General features: G+C 48.9%; 12 protein-coding genes across 12 annotated transcripts; 4 read left to right on the top strand and 8 right to left on the bottom strand.

The window, feature by feature from the left end:
• Window positions 1-456: 456 nt before the first annotated feature.
• On the bottom strand, window positions 457-2,233 carry N7509_005601 (MFS transporter; the record flags this gene model as incomplete). Its single annotated transcript, XM_056630238.1, has 4 exons — window positions 457-1,460; window positions 1,513-1,581; window positions 1,640-1,880; window positions 1,940-2,233. Coding segments are annotated over 4 exons (1,608 nt in total), but the record flags the coding sequence as incomplete, so codon positions are not given.
• Window positions 2,234-7,546: 5,313 nt separating this feature from the next.
• On the top strand, window positions 7,547-8,012 carry N7509_005602 (RidA family protein; the record flags this gene model as incomplete). Its single annotated transcript, XM_056630239.1, has 2 exons — window positions 7,547-7,658; window positions 7,720-8,012. The coding sequence occupies 2 exons, from the start codon at window positions 7,547-7,549 to the stop codon at window positions 8,010-8,012; spliced, it is 405 nt and encodes a 134-aa protein (XP_056489541.1).
• Window positions 8,013-8,165: 153 nt separating this feature from the next.
• Window positions 8,166-9,140, bottom strand: N7509_005603 (uncharacterized protein; the record flags this gene model as incomplete). Its single annotated transcript, XM_056630240.1, has 2 exons — window positions 8,166-8,699; window positions 8,790-9,140. The coding sequence occupies 2 exons, from the start codon at window positions 9,138-9,140 to the stop codon at window positions 8,166-8,168; spliced, it is 885 nt and encodes a 294-aa protein (XP_056489542.1).
• A 191-nt stretch (window positions 9,141-9,331) lies between these two features.
• On the top strand, window positions 9,332-10,320 carry N7509_005604 (1-(5-phosphoribosyl)-5- ((5-phosphoribosylamino)methylideneamino)imidazole-4-carboxamide isomerase HIS6; the record flags this gene model as incomplete). The annotated part of the gene is made up of 3 exons (XM_056630241.1): window positions 9,332-9,631; window positions 9,782-9,968; window positions 10,037-10,320. 3 exons carry the CDS (start codon window positions 9,332-9,334, stop codon window positions 10,318-10,320), a joined length of 771 nt encoding a protein of 256 aa, XP_056489543.1.
• A 1,496-nt stretch (window positions 10,321-11,816) lies between these two features.
• Window positions 11,817-13,627, bottom strand: N7509_005605 (Elongator subunit ELP3; the record flags this gene model as incomplete). Its single annotated transcript, XM_056630242.1, has 2 exons — window positions 11,817-13,243; window positions 13,318-13,627. 2 exons carry the CDS (start codon window positions 13,625-13,627, stop codon window positions 11,817-11,819), a joined length of 1,737 nt encoding a protein of 578 aa, XP_056489544.1.
• A 351-nt stretch (window positions 13,628-13,978) lies between these two features.
• Window positions 13,979-15,364, top strand: N7509_005606 (succinate--CoA ligase (GDP-forming) subunit alpha; the record flags this gene model as incomplete). The annotated part of the gene is made up of 7 exons (XM_056630243.1): window positions 13,979-14,136; window positions 14,211-14,239; window positions 14,296-14,422; window positions 14,484-14,546; window positions 14,612-14,637; window positions 14,697-14,779; window positions 14,846-15,364. 7 exons carry the CDS (start codon window positions 13,979-13,981, stop codon window positions 15,362-15,364), a joined length of 1,005 nt encoding a protein of 334 aa, XP_056489545.1.
• Window positions 15,365-16,039: 675 nt separating this feature from the next.
• On the top strand, window positions 16,040-16,459 carry N7509_005607 (uncharacterized protein; the record flags this gene model as incomplete). The annotated part of the gene is made up of 1 exon (XM_056630244.1): window positions 16,040-16,459. One exon carries the CDS (start codon window positions 16,040-16,042, stop codon window positions 16,457-16,459), a length of 420 nt encoding a protein of 139 aa, XP_056489546.1.
• Window positions 16,460-17,424: 965 nt separating this feature from the next.
• N7509_005608 (uncharacterized protein) lies at window positions 17,425-18,120 on the bottom strand (the record flags this gene model as incomplete). Its single annotated transcript, XM_056630245.1, has 1 exon — window positions 17,425-18,120. One exon carries the CDS (start codon window positions 18,118-18,120, stop codon window positions 17,425-17,427), a length of 696 nt encoding a protein of 231 aa, XP_056489547.1.
• Window positions 18,121-18,388: 268 nt separating this feature from the next.
• On the bottom strand, window positions 18,389-20,148 carry N7509_005609 (MIP/aquaporin family protein; the record flags this gene model as incomplete). Its single annotated transcript, XM_056630246.1, has 3 exons — window positions 18,389-18,701; window positions 18,763-19,292; window positions 19,345-20,148. 3 exons carry the CDS (start codon window positions 20,146-20,148, stop codon window positions 18,389-18,391), a joined length of 1,647 nt encoding a protein of 548 aa, XP_056489548.1.
• Window positions 20,149-20,976: 828 nt separating this feature from the next.
• On the bottom strand, window positions 20,977-22,653 carry N7509_005610 (glycoside hydrolase family 32 protein; the record flags this gene model as incomplete). The annotated part of the gene is made up of 2 exons (XM_056630247.1): window positions 20,977-22,194; window positions 22,255-22,653. 2 exons carry the CDS (start codon window positions 22,651-22,653, stop codon window positions 20,977-20,979), a joined length of 1,617 nt encoding a protein of 538 aa, XP_056489549.1.
• Window positions 22,654-22,985: 332 nt separating this feature from the next.
• N7509_005611 (uncharacterized protein) lies at window positions 22,986-24,326 on the bottom strand (the record flags this gene model as incomplete). Its single annotated transcript, XM_056630248.1, has 1 exon — window positions 22,986-24,326. The coding sequence occupies one exon, from the start codon at window positions 24,324-24,326 to the stop codon at window positions 22,986-22,988; it is 1,341 nt and encodes a 446-aa protein (XP_056489550.1).
• An 885-nt stretch (window positions 24,327-25,211) lies between these two features.
• N7509_005612 (uncharacterized protein) lies at window positions 25,212-26,576 on the bottom strand (the record flags this gene model as incomplete). Its single annotated transcript, XM_056630249.1, has 3 exons — window positions 25,212-25,520; window positions 25,574-26,436; window positions 26,489-26,576. The coding sequence occupies 3 exons, from the start codon at window positions 26,574-26,576 to the stop codon at window positions 25,212-25,214; spliced, it is 1,260 nt and encodes a 419-aa protein (XP_056489551.1).
• Between the last annotated feature and the right edge of the window lie 435 nt (window positions 26,577-27,011).

The following is a 27,011-nucleotide window of genomic DNA, read 5'->3' on the forward strand; positions in this document are numbered from 1 at the left end:
AGGAGGCAGAGGCAGCGACAACGGGAAGAAAACAAAAGTCAAAACACTGGGAAAATTGGACCTCGACCCAACTATCTAATCCTACCTCGGAAGCCAAGAAAGGCACCAATCAGAGGAAAGTGTGCTGCAGCATATTTGATCGAGGCTCAGCCTGCAATATACTGCTACTGCTACCAATACTACTGCTGCTGCTAGCCAGTGGGTAACCAAACAATGATTTAGGACATAGCCCTGTGCTCTATACTGTCTATGGAGGAATTATAAACATGCAAAGATAATGTGAAAGAATTGAAGCCAAAGGATGAACAGATAATGCAGAACGAAAAGGCCAAAAAATCCGGAAATACGCTGAAGACACCAGGTCGTTAAGTCATGAAAGGCTGTGAACTCAATTGAGACAATACGCCTCCTTTTTGGGGGGTCTTGTTCAAGACATGCTGTTTTGATTTGAGGCTATTAAACAGCCTGTTCCTTTCGCTTAAGTCGCTCTGTTCGCTCAAGACGCCATCCAGCGCCCCATCGCATCTCAATAGAAAGAAGCGGAACCATGCAGAGAGTAATACCTGCCAACAACAGGAATGCAAATTGAGCTGTGATGGCATCGATGAGAGGCTGAGAAGCGGCAACACCGGCAGCGCCGATCAGGCACCGCATCAAATTGTTCACAGCGGTTGCACTAGCACTGGCACCGGGATAGAGGTCAATGACGAGGGCACTGTTGATTGTGAAGATAGCGGTGGCACAGTAGGCGATGATGTATTGGAGGATAATTGGGACAGCGAGGTGGGTGCGAAGCGAGACTCCGTACACAGCTGTACAAACAATGAAAAGCGCAGTGATCCACCAAGTGTTGCGCATGCGAGCGTATTCGATGGGGAAGTCGGAGTGGGTCTTGGATGTGATGCGTGTTTCGAGAGGCAGGTTGTGCTCCATGCAGTATTCGCGCTCAGTTCGCTTATGATTGTAGTCCATCAAGTAGCCTGTGGTATAAGATCCTGAAATGCAGCCGAAACCGTTTCCGAGAAAGGTGAGTCCGACTTCTAAGGAGTTGAGGCCGTAAGTAGACTCGAACAAATCTGAAGTTGAGGATGTGACCATTGACCAGACGGTGTATACAATGGCACCGAAGAAGAGTGTGATGAAAACGTCCTTTTCGCCAAGGAATCCAAGAGGAGCGACGACAGTCTTGAAAGTGACCTTTTTCTTCTCGCCCGAAGGGGCTGAGTTCGGGTCTGCATCCTTCTGACCAGTGAAGTGGTAGATAAAAGGCTTGTAGATGCCATGCAGCGGGACGGTTCCATTTCCAGCCACCGTTCGCAAAGTCTCTGGTAGGAAAAATAGAATAGAGAAAAGACTTAATCCAGAAAGGATAGTCAAGAACCAAAAGATAGACCTGAATCCTAGGTACTGTGACAAGAGACCACCAAAGACTGGGCCAACTCCCTGGCCAAGCATGCGTACTACTTCTGTCAGTCTAGCTCCACTGTAGACAGTGTTCACATGGCAACTTACCTCCACCGAAGATCCCGATTAGACTTCCACGCTCAGCAGACGTGGTGATATCACCGATGACTCCAGCACCTGTGGGGGAGCAGGATTAGCAAATGTCATTGGAATGTGAAGGAGGCGGGGAGCATACCGATAGAAATTGTGGCAGCACTACCCGCTGCTTGAATTGCCCGAAACGCCATGAGCTGGGCATAATTTTTTGACACACCCAATGCAATGTTGGAAATCATATAAACAATAAAGGTTCCAATGAAGATTGATCGTCGGCCAAGGACGTCGGAAAAGGAACCCCAAAAGCTAGGTGCAATACCTTGAACGATCATGTATACTGTAACGGTGAGGGTGGCGAGGGACATCGAGATGTCCAGTTCCTATGGAGCAGATTATGAGATACTGTGATGATAAAAATGATGAGATGTCATCAACTTACTCTGGAAATTTCGCTGAGGGCTGGGAAGTAGATGTTTGAGGATAGCGGAGAGAATATAGCGGCGAGGGAAACAATGCAGACCATCTGCAATTTACGGGATCGAGGGAAGACATGGTAGGGAGGTGGCGTTTTTGTTTGTCCTTCGAGGTTGATAGAATCGGACGATGGTGTTGGGAGTCTCCTTTCGTCTGTAGGGGACAGGCTAGGGCTAGAGTTGACCGACCAGGCGGTAACTGTAGGCTCCTTGAGAGAGTCTTCAGATTTGAAGCCGGACATTGTGTATGTGTAATTAAAACCTTAAAAGCAGAGTCTAGGCTCACATAACCTTTTGAAGATGTAATAAATCTAGACAAGTAATAGAATGGTTCGAACCACCTGCTCTAGAGCTGTCAAGTCGGAAGAAAAACGTTTTGGCTATTCTCGAAGAATGGCGTGCGTGGTAAGGCGCTTTTGTATCTCCACGTCAGCCCAACGCCCCTGATAACTTAGCTTCAAAACTACTAACAGTTCCCATATTACATGTGGGAGTCATGGCCATCTACTTACTCCACTGTGGATTCAGCCTAGGGAATGGGGAGTGTGGTCCCCTTGGCAGATGTAGACTTGATAGGTGGCAAGGATCGGACAAAGACGGTAAAACGGATGCTGCTCCTTCGATGATGGAGGAGTGTGATCAGCGGAGAGAAATTCTAGGCTTTGTGGTTTGTTTTTAGATGTTGTACGCCAATCCCTAGGAATAAGGCAACTACAGTGGCTACTCAAACCTTATAGTTATGCCACAGCCTCGAGGGCTTACGACACACTTGTCTCAATGTAAATAGAAACTACAGATATCACCATCAGGCAGCGTTTTTTTTCTACTCTGTGTAGGGGTTCCGGGTAAACTATCCATGCCCTGGCGTACAAAGTTCCGAGTCAAATGCCATTACCTGATTGGGATTTAGCCTAGTGTGAGTATACGCGTGTCCTACATATCGACTATGAAAAGATCTGCATTGAAGTAGCAAGGTAAGTCAGATCCACGAGAATGGTCCTGATTCATATTTTCCTTGGTCGGGAGTACAATTGGATCGGGATGCCTCTGCCATGAAGGTCCCGATATCCCGCAGATGTGGATATACTTGCAGGATACGAAGCGTCACAGCATAATGAAGACCAAGTGGTCGTGAGAAAGCCAAGGCTTGGCGAGGACCACACAATTTTGCACATGGTTATAAAGCAAGTATTGGGTGGGCAAGCGATCATAGGGTTTATTCCAGCCCATGACGATCTTGGGCGGCGTCAAGCAATGCCAAGCTCACCAGAAACCAGCTGGTGGATGTTTCAGGGGGTAATAATTCCATTTACACGGCAGCAAATTACGTAGACGGCTTGGAAAAGGAGGAATTGGAATTTATTGATTTTACTTTATGTTCTATTTTGGCCGTTTTGGGTGTATAGGGGAAAAGCGATAGCCCTTGCTGGTCCCGCCGCCGATAAAGGGGACGCACCTAGGGGTATTGCATAGCCCAGTGACGATGCATTGCAAGGGCCCAGATAAGCGTGTGAACCCGCAAACTAATGTGACCAATGCATCTGCAATTCATCAGGCCGCGACATCATAGGTGGACCTCTAAGGGTCAAGAATGCGCACTCGACCTCTCCCGGGACAAGGTTCGCGCCAAGTGGATATGATCAACAGCCGAACGGCCTCTACTGACAACTAATTCAGGCTGCCAATCCTTGAGCGCCGATGGTGGACCCACCAAGCCCCCCTTTGGCCCCGAGAACAGGGGTGGTCCTGTCTACCGCTGCATCGTCCTTTGGGATTTGGATGAGAGGGTCTTGTTCTCCACCGTGCGTGCTAGAACGATGCACGAAGCTATCCAGCCAGCACGGACAGGTAGCTCCCGGGTGATCACTTCTTGCTACGGGCTGGTTACAGCTTACGGATAACCATCTTGCACTGATCGTCTTCCCAGTCAAGTGCATGATATGCGCTGTCGCCATCGAGATATCGGAGGTTTTCTATTCGGATAAAACCTTTTCTGCTGCCCTACAATATGGCTGGTATTACGGAGTATTTACTTTCGGTTCTCGATCGTCGGTTCTTGGCCCTCGGCTTCCGCTCTTTTGTGATATTCTCATTTTCAGGACATCCCGAGGAAACCGCAGACTTGCATCTCGGGGTCCACTGATGCCCGTTTCTTGGCTGTCGCGACCGGCCGATTGTCATCCCGAGTCGGCTAGCCGACTGCAACCTCTTTGTACTCCTCGTGCATGAAGTGCCAGTCAGAGATTGGTCTGTCATGTTTGACTTTATGAATCGAGGTTCACTATCTCCACTAGACATCAGCTCTAGGCCCGACCTCTCCGTGATGGAGGGTAAAGGTTTCATTTCTCTACGACTCTGAACTTGTAAATTCTCCCAAAAATGGAAATGAGACCGGCTACATCTTCTCCAAATGTCTCCACATCTTCAGTCGGCATACATACAAGGCCCTTTGGGCTGTCAAAATATTTGGCCACACCCGTACTCCCCGAGTCAGGTCCCCACCCACGCTGTCCAGGCACTTTTTCCGTATGGCTGCACGTAAGGCTGTTCCCGTCGTGGCTTGCCGTCGGTGGCGTGTATCTTGCCTTGATAATTCACCGATATCCCCGTGACAAGGTGCTTAAACCTACCCTGCTTGCTGCCTCTCGCCGAATTTGGAAACTCATCCTCTCCGGCATGAGTATCACGATGACGGGTTGTCAATGTAAACAGTGGATTTCTTGATTTCTGCCCAACTTGAACCTGAAACCACATATATTCGTAGTTCAAAGGGGCTATTTGGAACCCCGTGTCCGTGCTTCTAGGATCCTATCCATTCAATTGGAATTGTTTATAGGATTAGCCCTAGATTTATGGAATAGATGTACTACTATCCATTCTACGTAGCTAAAACTAAGTCTTTGGTTAAGTCAATCATACACACAAACTAGCCAAGGTGCTTGTAAAACCCGCTAGCCTACTACTTACAGTAGCCAGTAGAAATTCACAAATTCAATTTTCAAACAAACCTGAATCATTCCGGAGCCAAAAATTCCCAAAATCTATCTGCCTGGGGGTTATTCAAGCCCCACGGCCGATCGGCGCGCCTTGTTTCAATAAAACGCATGGACCATACTGCGACGGAACTACACAGCCCCCTTATCTCAAATGCTTGATACATCAATATCGCTAGCCCCTTGAAGAATTATTTAAAAATTCGAACAATTACCAAGGCTCGAGGGACTTCATGTACGTACATACCTATTCTCCGCCATAGGGAAGGAATTAAGGGAGGGCGAGATGAGTGTCTCAAAAATCACGCCGATTCCGATCATCTCCAACGGTACTCCGTACTTGTTTGTGTTCCCACTTCAAGTACCCTTTATGCAGAACTAAATCTAGACTATGCATAAAATATATACACATATTGAACTAAGAAAGAGCACCGCTATCAGAGTTGCTTGGCCTTGCCAAGACCACGATCCAAAAACCAGCAACCGTCTACCATTTGAGAATAGCCTTGGCAAAATCTAACTTGAGCTGAAGCTGAAGTTATCCCCCGTACTTCATACGGAGTACGCAATATAAGGAGATCAGATCTTACGAAGCCCGCACTCCTCACAGCCTCACACGACGGGTTCCACATATCTCAGGGGGATGGATTTTGATTTACATAGGGCCCTATACGGCTCCATCGGGAGGAAGATCCCATCCTTCTCCCCGCCTTCCCCTGATCCCTGATTTTCGACGAGAGCTCAAGGGTGGGCCAGGAGCTTGAGTGGATGCTATGGATTAATCAGTGTGCTCTAGCCTCTTCCTAATGGAACCGCGTGTCGGCAAACGACCTTTGCCACAGTGGATCGCCTTCGATAAGTCCACCACGATAACGGGTGATCTGCCCTGGGCCAAGAAAGCCAGGCTCTAATCCACTCAGGATTTACAGCATGGCGATCACATCTAGTCAGATTGCGCCAGCGGAGCGCGAGCGGAATCCCGATGTTTCAGCGCTTGGCAGGCGCCGCTTTTTTGAGTTCTGGCAATCTTCTGGATTTTGAGTGCGAGTGCAACCCAAGTTGTGATAAATGCTAATTATGTTCCGGTGGAAGTTTGAATTCACGATTCTTCCAAGCGATCTGGAATTCTGCAAGGGGGCTGACCAGGCTTGACGTTTTTGGGGATGTTATCGATACAATATCTTCCGAAGTCTAACGAGGACCTTTGCATCTATCGGCAAACAGGGTCAATGCCAGTCTCGGCATGCGACATCACTCTGCAGCTGTACAATTTTGCAGCTGTAATTTCTAGAGTGGAACTTCTATTCAGAAATTCCCGAGGTTTAAACCACATAAGTACTTTGCAGGTCTTTCCCCGAGTCCTTGCGGCAACTGCGGATGGAAAGGTATGCAAATGTCCCTTAAGCAGCAATTGGGGTCGTATTTTCCAGTCTAACTACATCATGAGGGCCGATTGGGTTTGATCCAGTAAGTCCAAGAGTTGCATGAAGCTAAACACTCTGCAGAACATGGCTCCCTGTCCGCCAAGAGATTTCTGCAGAGATAGTGTGGATCTGATACGGAAGATTCGACGACCGGGAAAACGGACAACCGAAACATATGAGAATATACTTTTAGTGAGTTACACCAGAATGAGGAGAACAAAGAGGGGCAAACGAGAATTGCGACCTATTTGGGACTTGGCGTTAGCCAAGCAAGTTAGTATGCAGTCGTTGGGCATTGAATGGCTATTTCCCCCAGTTCCGAGGTTCACGACAATGTTGCTCTCTTGTTTCAATGGTCTAAGATTTGATGGGTGGTTTTTTGCCCTGAGATTACTTACTCGTAATACTAGTAGTAGGTAGGCAGGCTATCAAGTTCCCGATCTAGTAAGACTTCGGCTGAGGGTACTACCAGTTTCCAAGGTCTGAGAATGAATGTTCATCGGGAGTGTGGTGCAACTATTTCATACTCATTTTCGATCAATTCTAGTCAGGGAGAATCAATACTCGGGGCTACAAACCTACAAATCATAGCAATCCAAGTTTACGAGTGAGCTGGCCACGCCTAGTAGTACAGTCCCCGAGGTAGATAGGATCAGCGAACCACGAAATTGCGAATTCGATTTTGCGATCACAGGCCCGACTTTTCTCCGGCTGGGCATCGTCCAGCCACGCAATAGTACCTAACACCGGAGTCCGCTCTATTAAAGGGCAAGTGGTATTTTTTAATTTCCTTGCCTATTTGAAGGGAAATAGGATTTATTCCAATATTACTATTTTCAATCATTCGGTACCTCCTAGTGACTACTAGTAGTAATCTCTTTCTACTATCACGGTGGTAGTTATCCAGATGGATGGATGGATTTCGTCATAGAAGTTCAACTTGAAGGTTATTGACCGCCAGCGGAATATATATTCCACTGGCACCCCAATCGCCCCTCAACTGTACGCGGAGCCATTTAAACCTTCTCCCAACTTGAAAATTTTGAGTAGATAGCACTGTGAATATACCTAGGCAATTCAGAAACATTCGTTTGATTACCGGACCAAGGAATCTACTAAGGTCATCGGGATATAATTCATCTTATCCGATACCAAAATGTCGCATTTGCAATACTACAACTATGAAGGCGTCGGCCAAAGAAACCAACAAAAATTCAGATATAGCCAAGCAGTCCGCATTGGCGATCGAATTGAATGTGCAGGACAAGGTAGATTCACTCTATTTACCGCTTCTTGTCCGGGTCATTTCGCTAATTGCTTCACATCCAGGTGGTTGGGACCCGAAGACCGGCGTGTTCTTCAAAGAGATCAACGAACAAATCGATCAGGCTTTTGCCAATGTTGACCTGAACTTGAAAGACGCGGGCGGGAAGGGCTGGGAGCAGGTATTCCGCGTCAACTCGTACCACGTTCCAATCAATGACGAAGCTTTGGAAGCGATGGTTCGCAACTTCAAGCGCTGGATGCCAAATCACCAACCGATTTGGACCTGCGTCGGCGTGACAAGACTCGGAGAGGATGATATGCGGGTTGAAATTGAGGTGGTGGCTCATGATCCGTGATGTGGTTGATTGAATTGAGTTGGGTATTGGATAGCATGTATTCGTTAATTATGACTCGCGATGGTCAATTTTTCACTCGTTGGTGCTTTCAATGGAGTGAGGTTGTATCATAGATGAATAGAGATGCGCTCTGATAAGCGCGACAAATCATCCTCATAGGCCGCCCCTGCCACCTCTACCACCACGACCCCCACCGCGACCACGGCCACCGCGGCCGCCTCTACCCCCCCTGGAGGAGCGGCTTGGTTTGCTCTTCATAGAGAACAAATCCTGCTTGCTCAGGTTCAATGTACCCCCGGAGAATTTTCCAATAGAAGCACCTCCCACACCGCGTTCTCTCCGTCCATTGTTGTTGGATTTTGAGACCTTCGAGGGCCGCTCGAGGATGATACCGTTCTCCTTAGCTTCGCGACGTCGCTTTTCGTCCTTTGATGCTGCCTTTGCATTGATGCCTCGTCGATGGGCATCGGGCATCTTCTGCTTATAGAGCGAGGACTTCGCTCCGAGCTCCTGCATGCGCAAGTCCAAAGCCTTCAGTCGGTTCTTGCCTGTCGGTGCAAGGTCATCCGCGGAGTCTAGGAGGTGTGATTCTTTGAGGAGTCGTTGAAGTGCAAGATCGTGCTTGAAGTTATCGGCCTCCCCGGCTTCATCTTCCTTGTCTTCTTTCGTCTTCGGTTTTGATGTCGACTTTGCGAGGATGTCTGAGGTGGGTGTTCCATTCTAGCAGATGTGAGTCAATTGGTCTTCTTCGAGGATGAACTAAAAGAATTTCCATACCAAGAAGGCCTTGCGCAGCTGCTTTTGCATCAGCTCATCTTCATTCTCGTTGGCGTCCTTATGCTCAACGATCTCAACTCTGTGGTCTTTCTCATCGTCGTCAGAGACTCCATCCCAACGATCTTCTGACCCCATTTCTTCGTCATCTTCTTCTTCATCGTATTCTTCGTCATCATCTTCCGACTCAGACTCTTCCGCAGGCTGCGCTGGAGCCGCCTCTATAGGTTCGAATTGCGCTTCGAAGTATTTGCGGAAGATGTCCTGAGCGTTGTCTGCGGGTGGGGGGCTGGGATCCTCGGTCTTTTTCGATCTTGACACGACGGAAGTGTCTCTCTTGCGCTTGACAACCATGGTTGAAGTAATCCGGGTAATTTAATCAACTTGAAGGCGAGTGTCAATACGCCGATGGTCCGCGAACTTTTTTCTGGACCAAGCTCTGGGTCACGTGCGATAATAAAGATAAGCCCCTCGAGGGGCCGGTTGACCTTTGGGAACTTTTGAAGAAGCCATTCAATCGTCGCAATTGCGATTACACAAGCAGAATGACCAAATTTAGACCATGCATTGACCTGCACTCCGGTCAGGTCAAGCAGATTGTTGGTGGAACCCTCAGCAATGTCGCCGAAGACCTGAAGACCAACTACGTGTCTAAGCTCCCCGCGGGCCACTACTCGGGCCTCTACGAGAAGCACGATTTGCGCGGAGGACATGTGGTGAAGCTGGGGCCAGGGAATGACGAGGCAGCCCAAGAGGCAGTGCGTACATGGCCTAATGGCTTGCAAGTGGCTGGAGGCATCACCGACAAGAATGCACAGTATTGGATTGACCAGGGCGCTGAGAAGGTGAGTAACCCCCGCACCCTCATGAATTCCTGATTTGCATTACTGGCGGAGAAAACGCCTATCGCGCTTCTCTCATTTGATGCAAGTCCTTGTCTACTGGTCTTTCGTCATGATTCTCAACGATGACGCTAATGGAATGCGGGAGAATAGGTGATCATCACTTCATTCCTCTTCCCGTCTGGCAAATTCTCCCTCGAGCGACTCGAGCTGGTACTTGCGGCTCTGGGAGGTGACAAGTCCAAGCTGGTTTTGGATCTGAGCTGCCGCAGAAAGGATAACACTTGGTTTGTGGCTATGGACCGTTGGCAGACCATCACGGAGATGGAGATCAATCAAGGTATGGGGTGATCAGCCACTGTGGCGTACCTTTCCTTAAGGTTCCAACACATATCTAATCTTGCATAGAATCAATCACCTTTTTGGAACCCTACTGCTCCGAATTTCTGATCCATGCTGCCGATGTGGAGGGGCTTCAACAGGGTGTCGATGAAGAGTTGGTATCTAAGTTGGCAGAGTGGTGCACCATCCCCGTCACATACGCCGGAGGTGCGCGCAGCTTACAGGACCTTGAGAAGGTCCACGTTAGCAGTAATGGCAAGGTGGACTTGACCATTGGCAGTGCCTTGGATATCTTCGGTGGCTCCGGCGTGACCTTCGAAGAGTGTATTGAGTGGAACAAGACGCACTAAAACACTAAAACACCTCAAAATGTATAGAAATAGAGCCAAGGAATCAATGAATGAACGATAACAATGTTTATATGAAATTTTTGCCTATTAATTCCCACCCTAAATATTAGTACTTCATCATAATCATCCAGTGGAGGTGGGGCCGGGTCCAGGCAGTCGGCCATGCCTGTAGACCGAAAGCGGCCTAGTTGGTCTCCGCCCGCCAACCTCCGTCTTCACTCCTGCCATCATCTCGATCATTTCTCCATCCTCGTCCTCCTTTGACGCCCTCGTTCCCCGCCAATCGGGCGCTCACGAACTCATATCTCCGTACAGCTTGATATTTTCTTCAGCCCGTCACATTTACTCCCACCACCACCAGGATGAAGCCCGTTGTATCCGCCTTGAACGCTTGGTCTTGGTACGCCTCTCCATCTCGAATAGTACCCCGACCTTTCTTGATGGATAGCTTCTGATATTCTTTCTTGTCCAACAGCGTCGTTATCTCCTTATTTGCCATCGTCATTCTCTCAGTCCTCGGCTCGCTATTCGGCGTATGTCTCTTCCGACCCCATCCAGCCCGTCCATCCCCAACCCAACTTGCGCATCGTCGCCTCGTCCAACCTACCACTCTACCGAACTGACACGCTAACTGTGCCATTTAGAGCAACAACCACGCCTACACAGGCTCCGAAGGAGAGCCCGAAGATGGAGTCGCTGTCGCTGCCTCGATTTACACCGCTGTGATCATCTACGCTGTACGTCATCCGCCATTCACACTCATTATTGCATCAGAGCTCTAGGGGTTAAGGCATAGCTAATACGATCGCTTCTCATCTATAGGGATTCTTCATCTTCTGTGGCTTCCAGGCCTATCTCCACTTGCGAGTCAGCAGGGGCGGCGCCATATCACTCCAATAAATTCCAAAACCAAATACCCCCCCTTGCAATATCTCATTCGGTGTCAATGACGGTTTCTTCTGTTGATTTACTACAATCATTGGGTTTTCATATATTTTTTTCGGTCTTTCTTTGGGTGGATATGGTTTACCTTGGTCCGAGAGGGCGGGGGAGAAAGAGTTCTGAAACGGATCTGCAGGTGTACAGCGGACCTGGCCGGGCTTATCTTGCTCTTGCTCCTGGGTTGGTTTTCGCACCACCGCGATCTAACATCGGAGTCCGTCGGCAAGGAGTGGAAGGGAGATGGTCGCTCCCATGCGATGGATAGACATCAGCTGGGCAGGTCTCGCTGGTCACTTATCCATCACGAAGATCGGGAGGACCATCCCACGCGATGTGTACATAGATCGCTCAGATTTGTCGCTAGTTTCTTGCTATCCCTCTCTAGCTATCTCATTGCAAGCTGATATCAATCAAGTATAGATATTTCATCATTGTTCGTTATTGACTATAGCCACTTTTGTTTTGAAAGTGTGACCCCCAACGCCTATTTATGCAGAATCATCATCAATATTTATCCCCCAAACTACCGAGAACGAAAGAAGAGTTTCTATTCCCTATGACTCTTCATCCTCCCAAGGATCCAACATCTTGGACATGTAAGGGCCGTCAAGGAAGTATCCAAGACGAGCGTAGTAGCTCCGGACACCAACGCCAGAGATAACACTGATCTTTGTGCTTCCGTGCTCCTCTCGTGCAATCCGCTCAGCCTCCTCCATAAGCAAAGTTCCGAATCCGCGGTGCTGGAACTTGTTGGTATCACGGCCGTGGAGCGGAACAGCGGATCCGTAGACGTGGAGTTCACGGACGATACTGGTCGGTTGGCCAGTGAATTCGGGGCGGAATGTGTGAGTATCACTGCACTTGCGCAGACGAAGCAAGCCAATGAGGATATCTTGCTTGGGATCCTCGTAGGCTAGGAAGGTCTCCCAACCACCGTTGGCGGTGTAGTCGCGACGGATGAGCTCGACTTGGGAGGGGCGAATCTTATTTTTGACCTCGTTGATACCGACTTCACGGGTGCGGACGTCACGGCAGGTCGTTCCAAAATCCTTCATGCGGGCCAGAGCCAGCTCGCGCAAGTTACCGTTTTCAACACCGGAGGTGACCAGAGGCATGGGGATATCACGCTGGACACGGTAGATACGGGTCCAAGGAGGAACCAGGGCCAAAATGCGGGCCACTAGGTCAACCAACGCATTGGGAGTGTAGTTCTTGTAGCGGCCGGTGCGCCACAATTCGTAGAGACCTGTGCCACGGATGACAAGCGTGGGGTAGATCTTCAGACCGTCAGTACGAAAGTCTGGGTTCTCGAAATATTCCTGGAATTGGAACAGATCACGCTCCATTCCGACGTTGGGCAAGTCGGGCATCATGTGGCTGACGACTTTGAACCCGGCGTCCTTTGCAAGCTTGAAGGTCTCTGCCACCGCGGCGACAGTGTGTCCGCGATTGGTATCCCGCGCAACATCTTCGTACAGACTCTGCACACCAATCTCCAGACGGGTACAGCCGTACCGCAGCATGCTGCTCAGGTGTGTGTCCAGGCAGTAATCAGGTCGTGTTTCGATGGTGATACCAACACACTTCACGTTACTCATCTCGCCGGCCAGCACGGCCTCGTCAACGTTGTCTGTCTGGTATCCACTGAGCGCATTGTGAAGTTGCGAAATAAAGGTATCCCGATAGTCCTCTGGCAAGGACATGAAAGTTCCACCCATGATAATGTATTCGACCTTATCCACGCTGTGGCCAAGCGATTTGATCTGATCCACACGTCCTCGGGCCTGCTCGAAGGGATCGTAGCGCGCGCGAATCGCACGCATGGAGGTTGGCTCATATCCGGTGTATGACTGTGTTGAGTACTCGAAATCGGAATCGGGACCACCGGGGCAGTAAACACAGATGTTTCCAGTGTATGCGATATGCGGACAACGGTGAGGCTTGCACATCACGGCGACGACGGCGATACCCGATGAAGTTCCTGTGTTTGAGTGTTAGTTTATATCACCCCCGCATTATTGAACTGAATTGAGAAATTTTTTGGGTCCAACGTACGGATGGGCTTCGCGATCAACTTTGGCAAGATGTACTTCTTGTAGTGTTCCGGTACAGCGGCAATAATGGCTGTCAGTGGCGGTTGGGTGCTCAAATGATGTTTTTTCGCAAAGGTGCCCCGCAGCTTGTTGAGGTTGATATCCTTCTTCGGCTTCGACGAGTCCCTGGACGACTCATAGTCCTGAATGAGGGCATTCGCGATGTCAGAGCATGCTCGCATGTAGCGCTCGTTCTCAGGGACGCTCTTCGCATTCTTCCTGGCCGTCTTCTTGGTGGGTGCCATTGGCATGGTCATTGTCATGGTGGCCATGGCGGGCGTGTCACCACGGGGGCGAGGGCGAAAAGGCGAGGGAAGATAACCAAAAAGGCGAGTAATCGACAGTAACAAATAAACTCGTAGCTCACAGTACCCCAATAACCCCTTGATGTCGTGGTAGTGGGGGGCAGGATACGATTAGATAGAAAAAAAAGTTGAGTGGCCGAGGCTGCCGAAGTCAAGTCGGGTCCGCTTAAGTAAAGGTTTCTCTTCCCGAACGAAAACTCCCGGGCGCGCATCCCGATTCGATTCCTTGCTTCACTTCTCCTTCCCGAGTCACCACCTCTTTTTCTCCAAACTCCTCTCCTCTCCTCTCTCCTCTACTTAATTCCTTTTGTTGCAATCATGCAGGCATTCCGTCGCAACACCTTCTCGGCCCTCCGAAATGTCGGCCAGCAGCGCCGTACTCAGGCCACCTCTGCCTATGCCAGCACCGTGAACAACCTGCGCATCAACAAGGATACCCGGGTTCTCTTCCAGGGTTTCACTGGAAAGCAGGGAACGTAAGTTCGATTTGATTCTCTGTCAGGATGTCCCGAATGCATGCGCTCAGTGCTGACGTGTAGTTCCTGAATAGCTTCCACGCCGAGCAGGCTATCGCCTACGGTACTTTTCCCTCTCCTATCGCGATCGCAAGAACACCACAGCTCACACAAGTCCAGGTACCAATGTCATTGGTGGTACCAACCCCAAGAAGGCTGGTAGCACTCACCTTGACCTTCCCGTCTTCGCTACCGTTGAGGATGCCGTGAAGCAGACCGGTGCCACCGCTTCTGCCATTTTCGTTCCGTATGAACCACATCGCCTGTTCCGCATAGGGAAGAATACAGTGAATACTAACGGAATATAGCCCCCCTCTGGCTGCTGCCGGTATCGAGGAGGCCATCGCTGCTGAGATGCCCCTTGTTGTTTGGTACGTGGCTTAATTTTGGAGCTCCCGATGAAGAACCCGAAGCTAATTTTTCTTGCGCGACACAGCATTACTGAGGGTATTCCCCAGCACGGTATGCAGTTTCCGATTGCTAGCTATGCGCGAACGGCGCGACTGATTGATATTCCCTAGACATGGTCCGCATTACCGACATCCTCAAGACCCAGAACAAGACCCGCCTGGTCGGCCCGAACTGCCCCGGTATCATTGCTCCCGTAAGTGCAACATGTCCCGACCCCCGATGCCGAAGCTGTATCCTCATATATCTTTCGTTATTTTAGGGTCAATGCAAGATCGGTATCATGCCCGGCTTCATCCACAAGCGCGGCCGCGTCGGTATCGTCTCCCGTTCCGGTACCCTGACCTATGAGGCCGTCAACCAGACCACCCAGGCCGGCCTTGGTCAGTCCCTTGTCGTCGGTATCGGTGGTGACCCCTTCTCCGGCACCAACTTCATCGACTGCCTGAAGATCTTCCTCGAGGACCCCGAGACCGACGGTATCATCATGATCGGTGAGATCGGTGGTTCCGCTGAGGAGGACGCTGCCGAGTTCTTCAAGGCCAACAACATCCACAACAAGCCCGCCGTTTCCTTCATCGCCGGTATCTCCGCTCCCCCGGCCGCCGTATGGGTCACGCCGGTGCCATCGTCTCCGGTGGTAAGGGTGGTGCCGACTCCAAGATCGCCGCCCTTCAGGACGCTGGTGTTGTTGTCGAGCGCTCCCCCGCCGCTCTCGGCAAGGCCCTGCTTGCTGAGTTCGTCAAGCGCGACCTTGTTTAAACAGTTGACGATAGTGTGAAGCTTTCTTGTTCCTTGGTTGGTTCCTAGTTCATTTCATGAAAAGTGAAGGCTTGGATTTTTCTGAGGTATATCTGCCGCCATCTATAGGATGGGGTTCAGCGGTTCATTTCATCTAACCCGCTCCTGTATTCTTTTCTCCTTTGTGTTAGAGACCCTTGAAGTAATTAGTTTCGTGTAACTTTTACTTTTGAGCATTGTGCCTGACTGTAAATTATGAACCCTGTCCTTCGATAGTCTCATTCATCTTGCTCTAGCTGTAAAGTTCCCATGGCGCTATGAAGGTAGGACGACAATACCATGGAGACACCAGTTTCTTTTGGCATTGAGCTATGTTTGATGAGGTCATAACCTGAGGCATCTTAAGTTCCGATTCTGGAGCGGTTCCTATTTGAGACATGGGACGGCGCCAATCTGGGGTATCGGACCAAACAAACACATGGTTCAGGCGGTTTATTGTTCGACTTGTCCATTTCGAGACATTTTCAAAAACAAAACAAAAAAAACATTTCATTATGACCAAACCAGACTATTCTAGACATCCGTTCCCTTTCAAGGATGTCTCTGACGCCTTTTACATCTCGTACTAGCTCCCATCTCAGACCCCGTCGATCACCCTTTGAACTTATTTATACTAAGCAACTTCATCTACATCCAACCTGATTTACCAGTCAAAATGGGTAGCAAAAGACGGAAAGCACGACCCATGTGGATGTGGCATTTTCGCAATGCAGAATACTGCCTTGGAAAAACACTCACCACGCTCAACACCCTTGAGCCCAATGCGATGGCAACGCCCGAGCTGCGCAAATGGACAGGCATAGAGTTCAATGACCTTGATATTGAAACCGGAGCTACGAGCAATGGTTCTTCGTTTTTCAAACCCCGTCACGATGGAACTTGTAAGATTTCCAATACTGGACGAGATCCAGATAGTGTGGGAGAAGATGACTTCACCTGCTGTCGGCGCCTGAGGAAAGGCGGAATTAATCGAAATCATGGACTTCAGATGGATGCTGCTTTTGCATTTAGGGATTACGCCCGGGACTTAGCTGATGTCTACCAGTTTCATGACGAATGGGAATATATTCCGTGAGTTTCATCCAAGACCAATTCATGTGGACAATCTAGATGGAAATCGAAACTAATGAGGTGCTTGGTTTAGAGAAAAACCGCACTTGAAGGGCCAGTTTAGTTCTAGTCGCAACAGTCCCCATGGCTTTGATGTCTTTCGTGGATCGCAGATCGCGAGTACTCGCCAGTGTCACCGGAGTGTCTGGATGGCATCTCATAACCCAACAGACGCGAATTGGCCATCTGTGTCCGAGCTTATTGTGCTCGTGAGTTGGATGATAGGGGCCATGAGGTCGCAGAAAGCGATTCTTTCCTCCTGGAAGAGGAGATCTCATCTCCCTTTCCACCATACATTTCCGGTATAGTGTCTTGATATTTTCCCTGCGGGCGTCGATGTTTAGTGCTAATTAAGACAGACACTTGTGGTTTCGTCTGAACCCCGAGCTCGGGCTCGTGTGCTGTATGGATATTTTGATGGCAGACTCAGAGTACAGTTCAGCAAGGCCCAAGAACTCGATACCCCATCATATATTGAGGCGATGAATATCCTTTTACAGTGGGCTTGGCCACGAGCTCGGAAATCTACCAGAATGATACGACTACCACTGCCTGCAATCTTTGAGAGTGATGAAGAAGAGGAGGTTGATTTACGTGTGGTGATGAAGATCTGGGGTATTGGATGTTTGATGCAGAAAACAGTTTCATTTGTCAGGAAGGGGAGAAACTTCTTCCGAGCAAGGTGGATGGAATCAAAAGAGAGGTATGGCTACCTGCCAGCTTGAATTCCAGCAGTTGAACAACCTTTCCATGCGTTTGCATCAGTCATCCGGGAGGACGGTTGCACTTGAAGTTAAGACGAAAACCTTTGCTGTAAATTATATTTCGTTTTCTTCTATTTGATCGGCGTAGCTACATCCGAGTCATTATGATACACATAAAATTAGTGTTATTTCGCTCTCATCGGAAACTTGAATATATCTATCCACGTCAAATTTTGACCTTTCTCAAGGCCTTCACAACCTCCTCGGTCCCAATGACATCCGCAAACTCGCCATCAAGACTAGCAACAGAAACCTTGTGTACGGTCTCAGCATCGAATTCACCCTTTCCAAATGTCGCAGTAGCATCAGACACCAGAATAATGCGTCCTCTATCAACACTAACTTCCTTCAGATGCGTGCCATCAGATCTTAGCTTCACGGGGCCTTCATCAAGATAGCGATCGACAACGCCTAGATTGGCCGCCATACGGACGGTTGTCGAAACACAGTGATCAGTTGTCAGGCCTGCGATAATGATTTGGCGAAATCCATTATCTCGCAGGTGGGCTTCAAGGCCCGTACCGATGAAGGATGAGTTGACGGACTTCCAGAAAACAGGCTCCGAGCCATCTAAGGCTGGGGTCGCGAAGTCCAGCGGGCGGATACCTTGGCCCGGATGAGATGGATGAAGAGGTGATCCTAGAGTAGTGGAGGAATGGAACACATGGATCACCTCCAGAAGAGTGGAAGCTTCCTCTCGTGCGGTGCGGAAGGCGGAGATGAGAGCTTGAATGTTGGTCTCATAGAGCGGGTTGGATCGTCCGTTGCCCCAGTGCGATAGAGTTGCGGCATCGGAAAAGGCCGCTTGGTTATCGACTAGAATTAGAGCCGTAGGGAGGCTTAAATCCAGTGGGGCGGACATTTTGAAGGCGAAGATGGATGATTCACTTCACTCTGAATCGGAGTGTGGGGTTGTGGAGGGAAGCAAGTCGTCATCCGCAATTTTCTTGTCGGCGCCGAAGCAACCTCCGTGAGTCACTAGTACTGAATGCTCACAAATCAACATTGGAGCCACACCATATTTAAAAAACGTATTTTTCTCGAAGAATTTGCAATGCATCGCGGAGACTTAATTCTCGAAGGCCTGATTACACACTTTCTCTTTTGCAAGTTATTTTTATTGACAAACACTAATCCTCCAGGTTCTTAATGCCCTCCTCTAACGATGGGACTTTATCCTTATGGAGACCCAGTCGCTTCCTCCATTTAACTTCCTTTTTAAGCTTTGCTCTCATTCGGCGTCGTGGTGCATAATTAATGGGGGACTCTCCTCCAATAAATACGAAGATGTCATAGAGACAGGCACCCGCCAGACAGCCTCCGATAGTCGCCATCCAACACCCCCAAAACCACCAGCCTTGGTGGTCTGTAAAAGTAGTGCCTCCATAACCAGCCATAAGAGCAACGAGACGGGGTCCGAAATCACGCACAGGGTTCAGACATCTGGAATTGTACTTTGTTAGTTGCTTACTTTCAAGTTATCTTTGGAAGGGACGAGACATACCCTCCAGTATTAAACCCCAAACAAATACAAAGAACGTAGATGACCAATCCAATGATGAAAGAATGCATACCCGCGCCTGGCGGGGCATTTCCGTCATCACCAAGAGCAAAAAGCACACAAAGAAGGATAGCGTCAGCGACGAATTCCGTGAAAAATGCCGTGGCGGAGCTAATATGACTGAGTGGCTCTGTGTAGAATCCGAGGCCAGTGGTGCCAGCAGAGGCAGTAGGAGCAAAAGCAATGATGTCGTCTCGATACAAGCAATATGCTAATCCAGCTGCAGTTATAGCGCCAAGAACCTGGGCAATAATATAGAAGCAGCACCGTCGACCTGGAAATCCACGGAATATCCAAAGGGCGATGGAGATCCCAGGGTTGAGGTGCGCTCCAGATATGCCACCGGCTATATAGATACCAATCATGGATCCTAGGCCCCATGACCAGTTCTGTGATAGCCGATTTCCTGCTTGTGTTCCGCCGGTTGAGACTGCAAGTGTACCGGTTAAACCTATGAAGACAGCGATGGTAGTCTTCGGGAAAATGTTAGCTATAATTTTGAGGAAAGGATGAAAATCGACTTACTGCAAGCCATTCTGCCAGCGGCTCTTTTATTTGGTGACGAATTTTCACCCAGCTATTCAGAAATTCATCTTCTGGTTGTTGTTGTTTTTCCATATTCACTTTCTCACGGTCCGTATTAGGAGGCAGCGCATTGCTATTGACTTCCGATTCAATCGGACGAAGAAGGCCATCGGGCTGGGGTGCATAGACTCTCTTTTCTCCAGGCAACCCCTGCTTTGCAGCAGTAGCGTACGTTGGTTGATCTTGCATGTTTTTTTGATCATTAACAGATTGAGTAGATGCCAGGCCAGGTGTCGCTCCAAGCTCTGGTGCAGGCTCTGCCTCTCCCGCCGGCCTGGGCTGATATGCGTTTTGGGCGTTGGTTTCGTCGCGGCGCATTCCCGGTCTGACGACCCTTGGAAGAGGCTTTGCAAGACCCCATATCGGCTTTTCGTTGTTTTTTCCATATCGCGGGTTCATTCCCTGGTATTCAGGATCGATGTAGGTAGTTCCTTGTTGTTGTTGAGCATCCATCATACCTGGGCCAGCTAGGGAGTAAGAGGGCGTTTGCTTGACATGTTGTCGACTGTACGTTCGATTAGATAGAGTGTTATACAGATCAAAACTGCCAGTCTCGGTTGGTTGTCGTAGATACTCGGCTCTTGCAGTGGTCGGTGTTGATGGTCCTGCTTTGTTGGGTGTGACAGTGTGTTCGCCCGAGGCTTTCAAAGACTGACTGTGCTTTGGCTTCACCTGTTGTTTATTTTGCGTATCGGCTGGCTGTCGGGGCGCATTTTTTTTCGGCTGATGGGCCCAAGGTTTCATCTGACGATGCGGAGCCTGGACTGCTATCTCGTTCCTTTATCGGTCGCAATGTCGTTTCTGGAGAAGAATCTCCCTTTTCACGGCCAATATGTTCCTCCGTGAGAGCCATTAGATCAATTAGGAGCGCTGTATAATCAAGTCAGATTGCGGGATAAGTCTCATTGTATTGCGACCTTTCGTTCTACTTAAAGATTCTTGAACTACGTTCTAACTAGGATCATTGGAGGCGAACTGCAAGTTTCCATGCCTCCATTCGGTGATCAGCACTGTCGATCAATACAGAATTTCTCTAATCAAAGTCTTTGACGTGAAGGCTTTTTAGAAGGCATGCCTGAATAGTGGAGTCGCGGCGACACAACCCGCAAATCATCACGTTGTAGGAACTCCTGGGGCGACATAAAATTTCTTGGAGCTGCTCTGACATCAAATTGATGTGCCTGGGATGGCACTGCCAAAAGAAAGTCTAGCTTGTGTATGGTCTAAGTAGAAAGATTCCGGCTCGCTGGGCCGATCAAGCACAAAGATCCCGAGGAGCAGGTGTCATATCAAGATTTTTCAGCTGCTAGGGATCGAGTCACAACATCTACGCTCAAAGCATGGTTGAATTTCCGCCAATGATAGCGTTTCATTGTTGGACATCGATGACCCGCAAATCAGAGCCGGGCTCCACCCGCTCAAAAGTATACACTCCGTCCTTCTAGACCGTTCTAGCTCTGCATACAAAAGCCTTCGTGCAGTTGCAGAGAATAAGTAGCCTTGGAATGGGATTTTTCTTGTATGAATCTATTGTCTGCAACACTTGGTACCTAGTTTCTCTATTCTGCCTTCCTAGTTCCAAGTCGAGGAAACCTTCCGGACGCCAAGCTGGACATTCTTAGTATCTCCACCATGCGAAAAAAGCCGCGCAAAAGTTGCGTTTCGGCTTGGGAAGATTTGAGCAGTCAGGGTAGCTTCTCCTTCACCTCCAAACACCTCAATACTTGACCAGTCAACCAATATCCGAAGACGCACCGTCCCATCCGAGTTTGGAATTAACGGTGCGTGGTATACACTCGCAAAGGTTTCATCGAAAGAGACATCGCCAGACTTGGTTCGGTCGACAAAGATTTTCTTTTCTTCAAAATTGTAACCGATTATGGTTTGTTGTTTCCAATCAGAAGTCGCTTGGACAATGATTCCAAACTCAGATGCGCCCGAAGCAGAGAATTCCAACTCAACATCCAGCGTTTTCCCGACGGAACCAAGGTCTTTGTTTCCCTGGTTGAAAGTATTCCACGAGGATGAATGTTCTCCTTGTCTTTGAATAGATTTCCAAGCTTCATTCGGCTGCTGAATCAAGGTCGGCTTCTGATTTATCGTTTTCAAAGATAGGCGTCGGGGAGCCGCCATTGCACCATGCCAGGGGTATACTGGGATTTTCGTGCCATACTGCCAATTGTTCATCCATCCAATGACAGTATGATCGGTACTTGGGAGTCCATTAAAACTGGTAGTAGCGTAATAGTCGGGCCCCCAGTCCATCCAGTTCGAGGTTTTGTTTCCGGGGTACACACTCTCGTCATCGGGGGTAAATTTTTCTCCGTCAAAGCTGCCAATAAAGTATTGCGTTCCGGATCCGACAGTGCCTGGAGGACCTCCTGGATTAAGCCCCACGGCCATGATCCATTTTGTTTTCGATTTGTCGTTGTCGAGGTCAAGAGGGAAGAGATTGGGACACTCCCACACTCCGCCGACACCGTTAAATGGGCCAAATTGACTCAAGACCTTCCAATCTTTCAAGTTGTCTGAGGTCCAGAGGACAAGTTTGTGGAGTTCAGATAACGCCGTAACGAGAATCCACTTGTTTGTTTGTTCGTGCCAGACCAAAAAAGGATCCCGAAAGTTCTCGTATTGTTGTTGATAGGGGGCTGGTGGGTTGTGGATGACTGGATTGCCTTCGTCGTAGGTGGTCCATGTCACACCATCATCAAGACTATAAGCAACTGATTGTGATTGCTGGTTGGCTTTCACTTCCTTACCACTAGGTAAGGTCTGCGTAACTTGGTACTGTTCAAACAAAGGCTAGTTAGTACATCTGCATAAACACGAAGGTATGGGTAGACCCACGGAGGAAGTATACACGGCAACCAAGGGAATTTTGCCATCAACACCAAACCCACTGGTATTGTTTACGTCGGCAACAGCACTGCCAGTGAAAAACATCTCCGTCACATTCTCGGGGAAACCTCGGGCGAGGAGAGCGATGGGTTGTTCGTCCCAATGCGTCAGGTCATGACTTGTCGCATGGCCCCATGACATGTTACCCCATTCAATTCCCCCGGGGTTGTATTGATAATAGAGATGATATATCCCATTATGATGCAGTAATCCGACAGGGTCATTTATCCAGTTTTTGGCGGGTGAGAAGTGAAACTGGGGACGATAGGGTTCTTTATAGCCTGAGCTCGTAGCCCATGTGGGGCTGGCAAGAAGGGAGAGCCCCAATGCTTTTAAGGAAACGAGCATTGTAAGCGCAAAGATGTAAAAATATCGAGTTCGTTAATTTGATAAATGATTCTTCGAACAATAAAGTGATATTTATACCCCTCCCCTCATTCTCGCATTCCCCACGGGGAATGCCCGCACGTTCACCAGGCCGAAGTATCTTCGGAGAAATATGAACTCGGTTCCACAACGCTATCTCAATGCTCCAAACATGCTCCAGCTCGGTGTCAAGATCGCAATAACTCAGAGATATTCTCGGAGCTTGCGGAGATTCTTCGGCTTCGCTCAGTCCGAGCGCACCCTCCCCTGTGCCTTTATTTTCAGTCGCACACTTGTGGCATCTGTGAGTTTCCTTAGGATTCAGAGCTTACGCTGTCGTCTTTCACGTTGGTATCGACGGACTGGCCATAGTTGCTTGGCGCAGCATGGTTACAGGGGATTCCGGAGTTTTCCTCGTCGATAATGTTGGTGCACTGGAAAACCTCGTCCTGCAATGTGGTTCCAGCCAGTGGCAATCCCATGGTACTGTTGACCGAGTCGATCTCCACGTTCTCAAACTTGATTCCAGGGCAAGGGTGGACATCAGAGCAGTAGATGGAGCTGGCGATATTATACCTCGATGTCCCCTTGATATTGGAATAAGTGATGTCTGAAATCGCCATCTTAGAAGTATTGCAATCCTTTCCGCTTTCGGTGTAGATACACTGGGAAATCTGGATAGGCAGAGCTGTGTTGACGACTTCGAAGTCTCGGAAGGTGATGTTCTTGACATAGCCACTACCACCGCCGCCGGCATCGCCATTAGAGCTGTCATTTTCAGCAACACCCTGCCAGGTCTTGATCAAGGCAGCTTCCATACAATCATAGCAACGAATATCCTCGAATGTCACATCTTCGACATAATCAGGCATGGTTGGATATTGTCCAACAGATCCGATCGCCATGCCATAATTCCCGTGGCAGGTCACGTTGCGAACGAGCAGATTGGTGGTGTTTCCTTTGACTGCGATGCAATCATCCTGGTTTTGGATCACGGCATTTTCAATGAGCAAATCCTCGCTATTCCAAGAGTCATATCCATCGGTATTAACGGTGCCCCACTGGTCATTGCTAGTAGCATTCACATAGAAGTTTGTAATAGAGACATTTTTGCTCTGCACCACGAACGTTGCCCAGAATTGAGGTTGAATGATAGATAGACCGTCGATGAGCACATTCTTTGAGTCGATAATTGTCATACTAATGGGGCGGCCCGGTTGGTTACTTTGGTTTTCGTTCTGAGTATACCAGGCTTGGCCATTGCCATTATACCAACCGCCTTCCTCGCCTCGAAATGTAACATTCTCACCCCCAAATAGCCACGCAGTATGCTGGTCTTGCAATACCACTGGATAGGAGTTATTAAGCCAGTAAGGTATGTCGGTAGACCATCTTAGCTCTCCTCTCAATGAAACCTCGCAATTCTCCAGGTTTGTGGTATTCATCACCGAGTTGATGTTAAACACATGATCCTTGGCAAAGATGACTTTGCCATTGTGACCGCATTGCTTGAAGGCTTCGTAAACTGAGGGTACATCGTCAACGGCATCGCCGCCATTTTTGAGCGACTCTGGAAAGAGGGTGCATGTGTTTCCTTTATGGACAACAAAGCTCGCCGCCAATGGGGCCAGAGCTAAAGAGAGAAATAACCGCATGGTCTAGGTGAATTTTTGCTTGTAGCCTTGCGGGAAGTGACTGATTGGTAAATGAGCCGAAAAAGCAAAAGAAAAAAGAGAGCGTGGTGGTTGCTTCTTGTTATTGCAGAGTGTCAAGGGCTGTGTTGTCTCTGAGCACGCGCTTTGGGCCCCTGGGTCCTGGATCGCCCCCGTGGGGGTTCTCATTATGACCGCATGTCCGGTACGAAAAAAGAAATAGAAGAAATGAAGTTACATCTTCTCCCCGCATTGAGTGGATAATGCAGGATCAGAAGCAGGTGGAGAGCATCCAATCAACTTAGTTTTTGTGTTAGCTTAAGCCTCTTGGGGCTTTTCACGTCGCGTACCAACCCAGTTTCTAGTCATCAAACCATCATCTCCAAAATGATTTGTTTTTGTGCAGGGCTCAATAGAGTGTCGCCTATATCTATTTCTTGTGTAGATGTGATTGTGGGAGTTGAAGATGCAGCAAGGGATGCCAAGAGATTCGACGGCCTCACGAGTAAGATGTCGGAGTGTTCCGCGAGATCGTCAGTCAATGCGGGATCAATGTCAATTTCGGTGTAAATCGACCCGACTTTAAATCCTGAAGACAAGCCAAAGCGCTTGTTTTGTCGTCCCGAGCGCAAGAATCCCACCTTATAGCCAAGTTTGATCATCACTCCCACCGGAGAATAATATCAAGCAATGCGCCGTTCCAGTCAATCAGTATGCTACGCTGTTTTAAAATCTCGTTCAGATTCTCATCATGCACGATGCATGTGCATGTGCATGTTCATGCGAAGAACAAATTGCATCTCTATTTCATCTATCTCGGATGTGAATTAATCTTTTAGCAAAGGACTTGGATGGCCTGGGATAACAAAGCGGTAGGTAGGCCTTCTATCAACGGGATTTCTTCTCCTCAGGGCGCGTAAATCGGCGCGTGCGACTGCGCAACATCTCCGCCCTTTCTTCGAGGGTCATGTTGACCTGATCGCCAATGGGAATAAGACACTTTGCCAGGTGAAGATAGTTCTTGCGAATCAGATTCACGGTGATGAAGATGTAGTCAACGTTACGGAAGACGAGTGCCCGTTCCTTGGCGTACTGGTCTACCTGCTTGACGAACGAGACCGGGTGGTCTCTCCAGTGACGGCGAGGGTTCAGGTGATGGGAAGTGTGATAGCCATCGTTGAAAGAGAAGCGGTTGCTCTAGATAATTGTTAGTTTCATGTAAATAACGGTAGAACGCTCTCTATACGTACCGGAACATCAATCAGGGTGATACTTGAAAGGTAGTCCGAGTCGGGATCCGCCTGATCCACAAAGGCATGCTGGCCCCAGTTTCCAACCATCAAGCCGCAGCGCATCACGGTAAGCGGGAGAATCAGCACGAAGAGAGTTGCGCGTGCGTTGACATAATTATAGAGCAGGTAGATCATAACATAGTTGCCAAGTTCCCAGAATGCTGCTTTGGAGGCATACTTGACTTGTCCTTTGCGCCAGAAGTAAAGCGGGAGTTCCAGCCAAACAAAAAAGAAAAAGCGACCGACATAGCAGGCGAAGTCGAACGCGCTATCACGGTCGTAAAACATGGTTGTGCTCAGATCATTCGCACCGTTACCCTCCACATGGTGATGCTTGATGTGGTGGTAGTAGTAGGAATTCCACGTATGTCCCAGCATAGGATCCAACAAATACGGGAAAAGCGTGTCGAAGACCCAAAATTTGGATGAAAGCACACCATTCTGGTGGATGTGTTGATGTTTCATCAAGGTGAAGGCACCGCAGCACAGCAGTTGCATGGCCCAGTGCAGGATACCATGGATATAGGAGAAATGATAGTACAGGTAGATCGCACTTGGAACAAGAGTAGTAAAGTAAAGGATCAGATGCGTCAACATAACCACATCTGTCCGATACCTTACGACCCCTTGGGCCCAGTTGACATATGGTTGCAGAATGTAGCGCTGAATGGGGGCAGGCAGCTTAGCCAGGTCTGGAGTATCCCAGAGCTGGAAGATGGTAGGATCAAAGGCAGGGTGAGAGGCATCATTCATGCCTTGAAGCTTTTCAATAATCTCCTCCTGGCTAAGCTTCTGATCCGCTGGTCTTGGCTCCGTCTCACCTGATGTCAGTCAGTGTGTGCTCGCAGTTAACAAGGGCGACGGGTGACGTACCCTTCGCTGCTGGGTCGGTGATGACTGCATCAATTACCAGTCGATCCGCGGTGGTGAGCTGGGGATCCACGTAGGTTTGGGGATCCATATTGGGTGACTATTGACCTGTATCGGTCACGTCGATCACGAGAACTCCGAAACAACTGATACCATAAAAGCTGCCACGAGTGACGATGGTAGCTGTCGGTTCTCTCTGGTTAAGGCAAGAACTAAAGACAAGATCGAGATGGGCTGTGCTGTCCAGTATACCCCATTCGCCAACGCGTCGTCAGGGGGAAAAAGTTTTCCTGAGGTCAGAGTGGGTCCGAACAGTTGACAAGTTGACGTTTGCCTGTGGTACTCGTACGATCTCAATCACAAAAATAGAAATAAAACGGCTTCCATTTAATCTAGAATGGTTTCATGTAGAGAATCTATAGGATTCTAGCCCTTTTCCAATATTGGTTAATCATTTTATTTTAATTTTTGGGTGTACGAGTAGTTCATGGCGAGTTTGGGGTTGTTTGCAGTGCATTCAGGGGGT

The sequence above is a fragment of the Penicillium cosmopolitanum genome (assembly GCF_028827165.1).
Source record: "Penicillium cosmopolitanum strain IBT 29677 chromosome Unknown utg000006l:49.0-5199605.0:1.0-5204138.0, whole genome shotgun sequence".
NCBI lineage: Eukaryota > Fungi > Ascomycota > Eurotiomycetes > Eurotiales > Aspergillaceae > Penicillium > Penicillium cosmopolitanum.